Genomic DNA, 13,473 nt, shown 5'->3' on the forward strand with positions numbered 1-13,473 from the left:
CTTTATTTAGCTCTCTCAATGTTATGGCTTAAAGTTATCATTTAAGTATTTTAATTTTTTTAATTTTATTTTTATACTTAATAATTAAAAAAGTAACTATTAATAAAATTATATTTTTTTATTTTTTTAATAATTAAAGATGTTAAAAAATATATAAAACAAAATAATAATAAAATAAAATTATTGATTTGTGTTAGCGGTATGGACAGCACTTCCCTTACTTTATTGCATCTTTGAATTCCTTTCTTCTTCTTTTTCTTTTCACAGAAAAGGAAGAAAGAAAAAAAACACTCCACTTAAAAATTCTACTTAGTGCATCTTTGTCGGTATGGGCCAGATGTTACGCCATGAACTTCTGCTTACGATGGCTTCTCTCATACCATCATGTGAAAGATAACATTCCCCAAAGTAAACCGAAAGTTTAAAAGAGAACAAGAAAAGAAAATTAAATTCCCGAACTTGAAATAAAATTAAAGCCCTCTGTCATTCTCTGTACAAGTTCAATCTGTAATCCTTCTATTTGGTGTATCAACTGTGTTGTGGCTGAGCAGAGTCTATTACAATGTAGTTCTGTATACTTTCATTGAATGCAGTCTAACTACAAGAGGCTGCAACACGATGCATCTCACCGTACTACAAAAAGGTGAGTGCTCCTACAGTCTACATATATCCACAAGTATACAAGTCTCGACTTTCTTTCTCTTACTTTTGGTTTCTTCTTTTTCCTAATCATGGGGTAAATAGAGCGGAAGGCAGAACAGAACAGAGCATTGCAGAATCCTAGTCCCACTTTATCAGCAAAGTTGAGGGTCCTCAAAGTGCCTGAATTGGAAAGGTTTGCCACGTACCGGAACTTGAACAGCATGAGAGACTACAAGTTTCCAATCCATTTATCATGGCTCCATCAAATAAGTTAAGGACCTCTCTCACAACAATTCTGATGGTTGTTTCTGCATCGGTTTCAGATCCATCTGTTTGTCATCCCAAGCTTTTCCCCATCCTTATTTGGGTTCTTTGTGGACAACTCTTGCATCAAAGTTCTGTCACACTGGAGGTTGGTCAGGATAATGACTAAAAGCATGGCATTCTTATTGGTGAGAATACCACGGTGAGTCGTGCATGATCAGAAAGAGAGTAGTCTTCAGGCCACCTTCCTTTCTCTACTTCAGGAGGGAAGAGAACTGCATTTTTTATACTAAAGCCAATGGTTTGCTCCTGAATAACCTTTGTATCACCATCTCGGACCTCCTTGCTACTTTCATCCCTGTGATCTGACCCAGCAGGATTCCAAATTCGCTGCTGCTGTGCGACATTTGCAACATGAACATTATAAGTTTGATGTTAAGGAAAAAATATGTACAATGCTTTAGTGAACTGTTAAAGTGGCTATGTGCATGAGACCATATTATGATAAGAGACAATTTATCGACAGCTAATATCTTCTAGATCTAGTGCTGCCATAAGTATAGAACTACTCAATCCCACAACATGAACAGCATTGACATAAGCAACAGAATTGTCTTGCTGCTCACATGTAAAGTTTCAACAACCTAAGTGCTTCCCAGGCTAAAGCCTAAGACACATTTTGCTACCAAATGAGTTATACTGGTAGAATGCCCTGAGGCTTTATATAGATAAGAGAAAAGACAAGCTTCCATCGAATAGAATTTACCTGAAATTCCGTATAATCAACAACACCATTTCCGTCTATGTCTGCTTGAACCCACAGTTCCTTTGTCTCTTCAACGCTAAGTCCATTGCAATGGCCAGTTAAATTAAGCTGCAGAAAATGACAAAAAATTAGTAAAGAAATTTACCCTCTAAAAGAAAAGTCCACCCTGCTCAGAAACCAGAAAAGAGCAACAGAAAAAAATGTACATGGAAAGTTAAGATGGTTCATAAACTTTAGTTCCAACAATTATAACATACCTGTCGAAGTGCTTCACAGAAACCTGAGAAGGTAATGTAGTCGCCATGGTTGTCTGCCTTCAGAAAGGCAAATGCATCATTCTCAGTCAGTGAAGCCCTTCGTAGGAGATACTGAAAATTGGAATTTTCTACCATCAGAAACAATGCGAAGGGTTGCATTTGAGAAAGTGTTACGGCATCCATAAGGTCAAAGTTTAAAAAATAAGACCGACGACCTTGAACATGCCAAATACGGCTTCACTCCAACTTGCTTTTAGTAGTCTTCGATATCTATTAGGATTAAGAAGCCATATGAAATCAACACCACATATGTTTCCCCGATGATTTCGGTGGCTAACCCACTGCATTCAAAATATGAAAGAGATTATGAATGCAAAAAACAAAAAAAAGCACTGGTCAGATTTTCTGGTGCAAGGAAACAAAATTTATGGTGTGAGTTAAAGTTGACCTTGTGTGCATCAGCATCCGTGTACTGATGAGCCGTATCATATGATGACATAAATCCTTGGGATCGAAGGAACTTGTAAACATGTCCACTTTTACTTCCATTCCAGTCACTACAAAAGCACAAATTGGAAGATGAGAATTTCAAGAATACTAGTACAGTGGAAACAACAGAGTAATATAAACCTCTCCAACTTGAAGATAATTGTAAACATACCCACAGAGTACAATGGGCATAGGTCTAAGTTCTTTTTCTTTCTGATAAGATTCCACGAGTTGCAGGATTTTGTAAACCTATACGAGAAGTGTACAGAATATGGCAAAGGTAAGCATCAGTATAATTATTAAAATGAAAAATCACAGCCACATATATAGATAAAGAAGATTACAAAATGGAAAAAGAACTTACCTGATGCAACCTTACAAGACAGAGAGTTGAATCATGAGGAAATAACAAGTGTGTATTCACAATAAGAATTTCTTGCCGGATATCATTGTTCCGGAATTGCGAAAATGGGGCAGCTAGTTCAACATGCAACAACTGAGCCACACGGTCTCCACAGTCATTGAAAAGCAACTCTCGATAGTTAAGAACTTTAAAGTAGTCCTTGCGCACTGCAGTCAGCAGGCCTATAAAGTCCAACCAAAAGACCTCAAGTTAGAATAAATGCATACAACTCAGGGTGAAAAAGCAGAAAAAAATAAATCTGCTCGATATACTCCAAGATAGAACATTAGGTGGTCTGTTGATCATTTAGATACGAATAACAACTGCTCAACACTACCCTTTTCCTCACTTTAGCTATTTTATTGTATAGCTGATATTAGACTAATACTCTTGTACAGTACCAAAGACAATCAGATATAATTAAGATCTGAAAAGTCATGATACTACTGAGTCTGATAAAAAGACCCACCCAAAAGTCACAAAAGCACCACAGCCATTTCCCCACAAAATCCTTCTTATACATTTCCTCTTCATCCTCACTTTTGTAAAGTTGCACGGTTCCTTCCATCTTTTCCCAAAATCCAAATGTGATTATGGGACACTTAAACCAATCTTATATATATAAGAATAGATGAATATATCATTTCGGATGTTTTACATCCAAAACCAACACTAATCAGGTTCGGTTTAAATTTAGTTCAAACAGTCTAAATGATGGGCAAATATCACAACAGGGAATCATTGAATAAATTCTTTGTGTCGGAAAACAATTTAAATTACGACTACATGGCACCTTGATAAACCCAAATTCCTTATAAAAGAGCATACCATCACCACGGTTGTTGGTCCGCCCAAGCTTGAATTGAACATATCCGGCATCACCAAGTCTCTTTTCATACAAATTAACAAGTTCTTCGTTTCCAATCCAGAACTCCTGTGCCAACCCACAAACCAAAACAAAGATACATCATGTACATATAACGAACCATGCTGGTAAATGCCCATTAAAGAACCGTGTATGACCTTCATCCAAATCCAATGAAATCCATACGGAGAGAGAATTCAATTAAAACTAAAAGTGGGTGTTAAGCAAATGAAACCTGAAGGCAAATGATGGAAGATCTCTCATATAGCAACAAATCCAATATCCTATGATTCCTGGATAGCCAATACGCTCTATAATCACTTTCACGGCAACTCGGATCCTGCTTCCACCCCGCCCCCCAAACAAAGCCCCAAAAGGAGACACCAAATCAGATAAGACATGGAAAGAACTGTTCAGTCGGAAACCATTATAAGCCGCGAAATTAATATAACATGAGATAAAAAAAAAAGAGAAAGCCCATTCTGCGAATAAAAATGGCAAAAGGGTACCTCGAGGTTGATGCGCTTGTAGATTGGAGCAAGGATGTTGAAGGTGGTGCAAGTAATGCAAGGCTGTTGATGATGATCCCTCATGGAAGACGCTATCGCATAACTCCCTATCCTCGATACCCTTCCCATCTTATTAACCCTCCTATCCTTTCTCGTTCCTCCCTCCCCCATATATACACACATGGAATCCACAACAAATAGTTTCAAACGCGCACACAGACAGACCCACCACAGAAAGAAAGATACAAAAGAAAACAAAAAAAAATGTCACTTTCTTTGTCCTTTTTATCGAACAAAAACAATGGGTTTTGTCTGGAAAGCCAATGATGAATTGCTGGTTTCGGGTGTAACAGAAACGGAAAGAGTTTTCCTTTAGATTTCCTCTTGGTTTCGGTTACGGATCTAGCCAGACACAGAGACAGACAGAGGGCAGGGGATGGGAAAAGTGAATAACCGGTGCGAAAATAATTATTCTGAAGAGGAAGAAAAAGGAAGGCAACGAAGATTACAAGGGTAAATTACCGGCAGCAGCGTTGTACGTTTACCCGGTGGGACGAGAGAGAGAGAGAGAGAGAGAGAGAGAGAGAGAGAAACCTGTGATTAGATAGATCCGTATGTCGACCTATTTTGGATGTTGAGTCTCTAGAGGTATATATGTAAGTGTATTTATAGAGCATAATAATATTTATATCTATTCCTCTCTGGCGGTATTGCTGGCGCCTTTAGCTGCACAAATATGTGAACCATCTGGTAATAAAGTAACATACTCTTCGCATCATTCGCGCTTCTAAACTCTTTTCCTGCTCTCTCTCTCTCTCAACATCTTTCCTCTCCTTTTTCTTTCCTTTTTCTTGTCAAAATCTGAGAAGAAGGAGACGACACGTATGTGGACTCTACTGTATTTAATGTTAATTCATATTATTTATAAGTAATATTTAATACGTATAGTCCACGTAATATATCTGTCTCTCTTCTTTATAAATTATAAAAAATTCTTCTTCTTCTTGCATAAGATATGGAGATTGATATGTAATTCAACTCGTTATGTTTTTCACTTTATTGGATTTAAATACTACAGACAAATGATGACAATAATATTCATCTTTAATAAGGTGAGGTGGGGAGGTTTGTAGTAGTAAACGAATAGAATAGTAGTTGAAGGTAGGAGGCTGGGACCCACAGAATTTCTTTCTCCGCCGAAAGTAAACAAATGGGTTTGCCTGCAAAGTGTTGGAGTATCATTACCAGTATATCTTAATTTTAATCTTTCCTCCCTACTTTCTTTACCAAATATGCTACATATCACGTAAAATTAATATGGTTCGTACTGTACTGTTATAAGAAAAATACTTTAGTCTCGAAAATAATTTTATCAAAATAAATATATAAATTAATGTAATTTAATGTGATATGTCAAATTATAAAATTACTTTTATTATAAAATAGATATAACGGATTTCATAAATACATAACAGTTTGTGGGTTTACTTTGTGTAATATTTTTTTGTTTGTTGCAATACTCTTATTATAATATATGTTCGTATAATATTTATTTTTTATTTAATATTATTTAAAATATTTATATAAATAGTAATAAATATTGGAAGATTCAATTCATATGTCTATTTCACTTCCATTTAAAACCATTAAGTTTGAGGAAAAATAAGTATAAGAGATTTTTTCTTATATCTTAATGCCCATGTTATTCGTAGTAATTATTTTGCATTGATCTATTCAACTATCTAATCTTATGCAAGGGCATAAAGGTCTTACTATTGCAAAGACAAATTTGTGTGCAAGACCAGCCATATCAAGAGCAGCCATTACATGCTTGCATTTGTAGGTCTTTCCATTTTTCTTTTATGTATTAAGACTTAGTGGCAATAATTGTTATGAACTTATAACAAAATTAATGATTATTGTTAACATCTAAAATCGGCACAACAGATTTGAAGGAGAAAAAGAATAATTCCCAGCACGTTATGGCAATTGAGGCCTTAATCAGTGTGGTGTGGAGCCCTTAGCAGTGGTTCGATGTAGCTATACGATGTTCGTGTGTACATACATGGCAATAAACAATAAATAGATACAGAAAAAATAAAGAGAGATAGACGCACAACTTTACGAGATTCGGTAATGGGCCTACATCCATGAGGGTTTGGGGAGGAGAGAGTACACTATAATTTGCTTGTTTTATATTCTCTCATTGCCTCTCATCCTCACTGTATAATAGATTTTAGAGGTCTATCTTTTGGTAGAGATATCATTACTGGAGCTCTTGTCGTGAGATTGAAAAAGCCTAGTGGAGGTGAAAGTCTCCTAGAAGAAGCTTGGCCAAAAGTGCCCGAAGTTGTCTAGTTCCCCCCTCTTATCTTCTACCCCCTCTTCTTTATATCACGTCCTCTCTTTTCCTTCTAACACCCTGTCTTCCTTCAGCCTTTTGTCCATTTCTTTCTCTCTTTCTTCCATCTTGATGAGTTCTCCCACCTTAGGCTGGGTCTAGAAAACACCATGGACTCATTATATTTTATCCATTCTAGTTGTCCGTTATTCTTAAGGGCAATTTGTTCCAAAAACGACCGTAAGAATCTTTAAGATAAAACATGCAACAGAAATGCAGAAATCCGTAACAAAATAAATTTCGATAGTGAGTCCCTTGCTTTTCATTTACGTTAGGTGATATAAAATTTCCAAGCGCGTGAATTGGCAGGATATGGGCTCAACCGCGTAGTGTACGAGCGCAAAGCTTAACTTCAACTAGGCTTGACTACATAAGGTGCAAACACGGAACTCGGCTTTTGTTGGAGATGTGCTCAACCGCGTAAGGTGCAAATGTGAAGCTCGATTTTGGTGAGAGATGTTCTCTACTGCATAAGGTGCGAGCATGGTGCTCGACTTTAGCATGAGATGGGCTCGATCGTGTAAGATGCAAGCGCAAAACTCGGCTTTGGTGGGAGATGAGCTCGATCGCGTAAGGTGCAAGTGTGAACTCTATTTGCAAGAGATGTTCTCTACCACATAAGGTGCAAGCGCAAAGCTCAACTTTGACAGTATATGTTCTCTATTGGGAAATGTGTGAGTGCTGAGCTTGTCTCGGAGTGCGAAGGTTGGGCAATTGAGTGACTTGCCAGCCTGTTGGGCGCCAGGGGGGCCGAGCGGTCCTTTGCCTTTCCCATTTGTTGACTCATTATCGAAAATAACCTAGAAGAGGTGGTCATAGCTCAAGTGTAAATACTCTGCGTTTGCTAGATCAGATGCTATCTTAGAAGTAATGTCAGGTAATTAAAAAATTGGATTCGCACTTCACCGTGAGGCAGGTCAAGCCGCCTTATGGTTGGACTGACCCGTTGACCCTCAACGAGAAGGTAAGTAGGAAACGTTCGACCATGCAACAAAAGTCAAATTGATCAATATAAATATTCTCCAATCATAAGTAACCTAAATCATCATCTCGAGTTGCAGCGAAGGTCAGGGGCTCGACATTTTCTAGAGGAGATGTGAATCTTGGAGTAACGTCGGCAGTCAAAAGACTAAATCAGCATTTCACCATGAGACAGGCCAGGTTGCTTAAGGCTATATCCACTTGTTGACTCTTAATGGAAAGGTAAGCAGGACATGATGACTCTCCTGTGAGACTGATGCTTCCTCACCCCAAGCAAGGTAAGACTACTTCTCATGTAAATGCTACGTCTATGCTACATTTCTTGTTGAGTGTTTGTGGGTGCATTCATAGGAATGCGTGTCCCTGAGACTTAAGATGTGGAACTAGTCAAACTTTTAAAACAGAGTGGTGGAAGGTTTAGAAATAAGGGAAAATATAAGGAAAATGGACAAAAGACTGGAGCTCAAGTCAACACAACCAACCTTGCTTACTCCCAATCTCAAAAAGCAATACGTGTGGCAAGAAAGAAGCCTCTAAAGTTTCTTTTGAAAGTGAAAAGGCAAATTTACACCCTACGAAATTGACGACGCACAAAAACTGTCAGGGCTCAAAAGGCAGGTGGCTAAGTTTTACTGGACAGGAGGAAAACGAGTGGATCTTTTGTTCCTTTTGGAGAGGAGGGATTCCTTGGTTTTCTAAAAAGGAATTGAAAATGTTGGGTATCGAATCTTCTTTGGTGTTTGAAAAAATACGCGGGTTTGGATGAGCTTCTGGATGATTGGGGGATATCACAGACTGCTAGCAGCAGCATTGGCATTAAATCAGACCTTGTCAAGGTTTGTATAGAGAACATATACTGTAACTGTCTAATTAAATTGCTTTCATTTTCATCTACGGGCTCCATTGTTGGTTGACCTTTTCGGTGAAAAGATTTTGCCTAAGTATTTTTTTATTCTTATTTGAAAGTTTATCAGACTAATTCTCGTCCTAAATAATATCTGATCTAGACGCGTAATACCATTGGAGCTTAAGTTGGACCAAGTAAACATGGCATTTGGATAACTTGAGAGGATCAAGTGGCTCGAGATAAATACGCACTTATTCTTCCTTATCCTACAATATCTTTTCGTATGAAAAAGAGATAGATATATAAAATAAATTCTATGATATTTATTATATATTAACATCAAAGAGATTTTACTACATGACTGAGTGTAGATTACTGCACATTAGCATGATCAAGAGATTGATTAAAAAGTCAGAACATCCTATCCAACCAAGGATGAAAGCTAAAAGACATGCTTCATGCATGTGAAGTCAAGTATGAAAATTCTTTAAAATTTTAAATTACCAAAAAATAAACATTATATCTTTATTATTGAGAATCGAGATATGACCATTTATATTATGCCGTGTCATTAATTTTTATTTATTTTAATAGTAATAATTAAATTTTGATATAAAATATTATTTTTTTTATATTAAAAGATGCAATATTGTTAGATGTATTATCCTATACAATATATTTTATATATTTTAATATTATTTTTTTATTTTTATTAAATTAATTGAATTAATCTACTTATTATTTATAAATTATATATTTATTATAAAAAACAAAAAAAATTAAAATAGATATAATGTATGATGTGTGTAATTAATATTAGAATTATTCTGATTAATAATTTAAAATATAAAATGTAGAATTATGTAATTTAAAAGTTAGAATGTCGGTACATTTTTTTTTGTTTTTTGTCGCAAAGTTAAAACGAGGTGCCATCCCTCGCACCGCCAAACGGACACTTTCGGCCCACCCCATACGTCAAATTGGGAAGTCATCAATCATTATGTCTGCACTCTCCAAAGGACGAACCAATGTTGTGGTGGCTATAACTTGCAATTTGGACCGTCCATGAACCAATTGCAAGCAAGCACGTTTCCTTCACTTGTGTATATGGATCACAATCTGCCTTTGCGATGCAGAAATTAGAATTTAAAAAGAAAAAGAGAATTTATTCGAAGCGCAGAAAAGAAAGTAGCCAAACATCAAGTCTACTTTTTTTTTTTTTGGATTTTCAGGACAGTGTTAACGCGGGAATAAAGCACAAAAAGAACAATTACGTGGGAAGAACGTAATTAAGAGGATAAAAAAAAATGAAAAATTCCTTTGTTTTCCGTACTAATTTTCTTTTGGGATATGATTTCAAATTGGATTCTTTGGTTGATAGACACATATTTATTGTGTCCTATTAAGAACCAATGTCTTACATTCAACGAATCTAATTCTCTCGTGAGTTTTAAGAGTTGTTTGGATTGAGAATTATTCTCATCTTATTATTATAATTTTTTAAAATTTTTATATAAAATATAATAAATAATTTAATTTTTTCAAATGTAAATTCAATTTTTTTAAAAATTTTAAAATAATAATAATATTAAAAAATAATATTTTATTTAACTTTTAATTTTATTAAAAATTATTTCATCTCATCTCATTATTCAAACAATCTCTTACTCTCTCACCTTTCATGGTAGGCACTGCCCTTCTAATACAAAACGAATTAAGTATCATAGAAATTAGATCAAAGTAGAAAAGATCGCTTAATAGTAGTGGGAGGAGGAATACTAGTCATGGGGTTTTGGAGTTTAAAAAATCAAAGAAAATGAAGCCATCGGGTGGGATACCTCATATGATAAGGATACTATTAGATGATATATAAGATCCCACATTACTTAAAAATAAGAAGTTTTTGCTATTTATAATGTTTTGATAGAATTTCAATTATGTCATTAACTAGTCTTTTTAGAATATAGGTCATATAGTTTGAGATTTCTATTAAGACGTTATAGGAGAATAGATATATTCACAAATATTTCATAAGGTAATGCTACACCCCTGAGTAATTCCACCAAAAGTTCCTACCAAAAGTACAAAAATTTCTTTTTTCAAAATTTTTTAAAATAGTTTCTTAACTATTAAGTAAAAAAAATATAAATAATAGATTTTACGGATGATTTTTCTCGCTAGAAATATCATTTCCCATTTCATAAACAAAGGCAAATTTTGTGTTACTGTTTTTACTATTCACATGACCACTAATAAACAGTACCAAGATATTTGCATTATCCGGGAAACATCTGTAAATTTTCTTGTGCCAAAGATGTCATTTACGCTGTAACAACTTAATTACAAGTATAAATATATATATATATATATATATAAATTAGTTTTGAGGTTAATGGAGGTAGTGCGTTGGTATGAGCTGTGACTCCGAGAGTGTGACATTTGATGGCATTGTATACAAAAGATACAATCAACAATTCCAAATTAAATGCACATGCATGCATGTTGTGCTTTGAGCCGTTCAAAAACTATTAGCGTGCGTACGGTATGAAACTATAATTCCAGCCCATTGTTATCGCAGCTGTTTTGTATGGCTTAGAATTTCAGCTAAACCTCATCCGGACCTCCACCAATACCATATAATCGAATAATGATATATATTATATCACTATCTCATTTACAGCTCATCATATATAAAGTAACGGTATTTATTATTATTTGATGATAAAAAAATATTTAATAAATAATCATTTAATAGTAGTTAATGTGATACATCTTACTTAGTGACATACAAGTAAAATGGTAGTATGGTGTATAAAATTTTTATTTTCAATTTAATAATTATTTATATGCAGGACTTATAATATTTTTTTAATTTTTTATAAATATATTTAAACTCATCTTAACATCTAAATACATATAAATTCATCTTAGATAGGCACTACAAAACTCATTTCATCATATCAACTCACTACTATTCATGAAGAACTCAATACATCTCAACTCAGCTCAACATTCAAGCTGGATATAAATATAACTAATACAAATATGTTTATTTAATTATTTGTGTCATATTGTATACTGTTTATTCTATACTGTTTCGTATGAAGAATATAATAATAACATTTGGTCAAGCACCTTATGTCTTTTTTGTAAATTGTTTTTCTTTTTTTTGATGGAGTCTTTTTTGTAAATTAAACCTTCTCACTTATGCTTTTTCATTTTGTTTTTAGAAATAACTATACGTGCAATGGTTGACAATTCTCAATTCTGTCAAAAAGAAAGGTGGATTAATAAGGATCATTAGGCAGTTTAATGAACGAAATAAATAAATCTTCATCAAAATTAATTATGATTTATAATTTGATCTTTCACATTAATTTGTTGTTAAATCTTCCTCAATACGAGCGAGCTTTTAAGAGGTACTTATGTAATGATTGGGTCTAATAATTTTAAAGTCGAAATATTAATAATTTATTGAGCTTAAATTATATTTAATGGGTCATATTGGATAAGCCCACTAGTGATAAATTATTGAGATTTGAGTTTTACTTAAATTCAATAATTATGTTAAATCTCATTTATTATTTATTGAACAAGTTAAATTCCTTTTAAATACATCATTTTTCAATTTTAAATTTTTAAATTTTTAAATTTTTCATGTAATTATTATCTAATCATTACAACTTTTCTAAACTTACAAATAAAACATAAAAAATAATTCAAAATTTTCAAATTCTAAAACAAAAATTATATTATAACAAAATTAAACTTTATAACTTTTTTATTCAACTTATTCTCTCTCATTTTCCAAAATCTTATAAAAATATATTAATTCAAACTATTTCATTACTATTTAAAATTACCTTATTATTATTTACATAATTTCTATCTCATCCCATTAGAATAACAACACATAATGTGAAACTCACATGACATATGATATCTTACTGTCTATCTCTTTTTATATTAAATCATCAAATACGATCAAATAATCAAGAGAAATCCTTGAATATGAAGACCTCAAGTTGGAAGGAGATTGACATACAAAGTGGACTCTATAATATTTATTGCATTGTGATATTTGAAATATTTTTTTGTAGTAGTATATTCCATAGGACTTATTTCATATGTCTTTCACTCTTCCACTTGAGAGTTTTAAGTTCGAACAAGAGAAGTTTTTTCAATAATTTGATACTAATTTTAAGATAGAGAAGAAAATTCCCTCAAGTCTTTATCCGAACATTCAAGGTCTCAAATAGAAAGGGAAAGGAACATAAAGCAAGTCTTTTAATATTTACTGCTCATCTAAATTCTAATGACATGGTGTTGACCCTAATTAATTCTACTGATAAAAATATGAAGGTTCTATTTGGTGATCATACATAAGGGATATACCACCAATTGTGGTGCGTCATATATCTTTTAATTTTAGGATTTTTAGTTGTAGAGTTTAAATAATAAACTCTACTATTAAAAGAATTATTTATTGTTCGGTAATTATATGTCTAAAGTATTTTTAAATATGTTATATTTGTTGAGAAGTAATATAAAAATGTGCTTATTGAGGTAGAAATGATATAAAAAGTTTTTTAATTTTTTAAAGTTTATAATCATATCTTTTATAGAAATCAAATCTTATAATCAAATAACAACGAAAATAGTTTAATGAAAAAAAAAAACCCCGGTAGTATGGTGGTGCCTCTCAGGGCAAAACCAATAATTTTTTTAGGAGGTCAACTTTTCTATTATGTGACATATTTATGTAAAATAAAAATGAGATTAAAAATTCATAAAACATAACAATATATAAAACTTTATCTTGATAATTTGATACATTCGCGTAAAAATAAAATTCTAAAAACATAACCTAATATACATTTAAGATTTATATTGATAATATTTCATCGAATAATATTTATTTATTATTATTTATATTAAAAGATGCAATATTGTTAGATGTATCATCCCTATACAATATATTTTAATATTATTTTTTTATTTTTATTAAATTAATTGAATTATTTTACTTATTATTTATAAATTATATAT

General features: G+C 33.0%; 1 protein-coding gene across 2 annotated transcripts; it reads right to left on the minus strand.

Moving 5' to 3' along the window:
- Positions 1–440: 440 nt before the first annotated feature.
- Positions 441–4,841, minus strand: LOC122309021 (uncharacterized calcium-binding protein At1g02270). 2 transcript variants are annotated; one of them, XM_043122361.1, is made up of 10 exons: positions 4,196–4,841; positions 3,922–4,026; positions 3,650–3,755; positions 2,783–3,003; positions 2,591–2,667; positions 2,378–2,486; positions 2,145–2,270; positions 1,930–2,040; positions 1,673–1,780; positions 441–1,299 (listed from the first exon to the last, which is right to left on the minus strand). In XM_043122361.1, exons 1-10 carry the CDS (start codon positions 4,376–4,378, stop codon positions 1,072–1,074), a joined length of 1,374 nt encoding a protein of 457 aa, XP_042978295.1. In that variant the 5' UTR covers positions 4,379–4,841; the 3' UTR covers positions 441–1,071. The 2 variants fall into 2 exon arrangements, with proteins under 2 accessions (XP_042978295.1, XP_042978294.1); XM_043122360.1 differs by having other exon boundaries at positions 441–1,302.
- Between the last annotated feature and the right edge of the window lie 8,632 nt (positions 4,842–13,473).

Source organism: Carya illinoinensis, chromosome 5 (assembly GCF_018687715.1).
Source record: "Carya illinoinensis cultivar Pawnee chromosome 5, C.illinoinensisPawnee_v1, whole genome shotgun sequence".
NCBI classification, from domain to species: domain Eukaryota; kingdom Viridiplantae; phylum Streptophyta; class Magnoliopsida; order Fagales; family Juglandaceae; genus Carya; species Carya illinoinensis.

What these genes read in the sequence shown, in the direction of transcription:
- LOC122309021 (XM_043122360.1), bottom strand. Translation starts at nt 4,378, where the DNA reads ATGTGTGTATATATGGGGGAGGGAGGAACGAGAAAGGATAGGAGGGTT. An exon ending in ACAAGCGCATCAACCTCGAG is followed by an intron (nt 4,027 to 4,195) that starts GTACCCTTTTGC and finishes GGGTGGAAGCAG; the next exon opens with GATCCGAGTTGCCGTGAAAG. An exon ending in TTGATTATACGGAATTTCAG is followed by an intron (nt 1,303 to 1,672) that starts GTAAATTCTATT and finishes AATGTCGCACAG; the next exon opens with CAGCAGCGAATTTGGAATCC.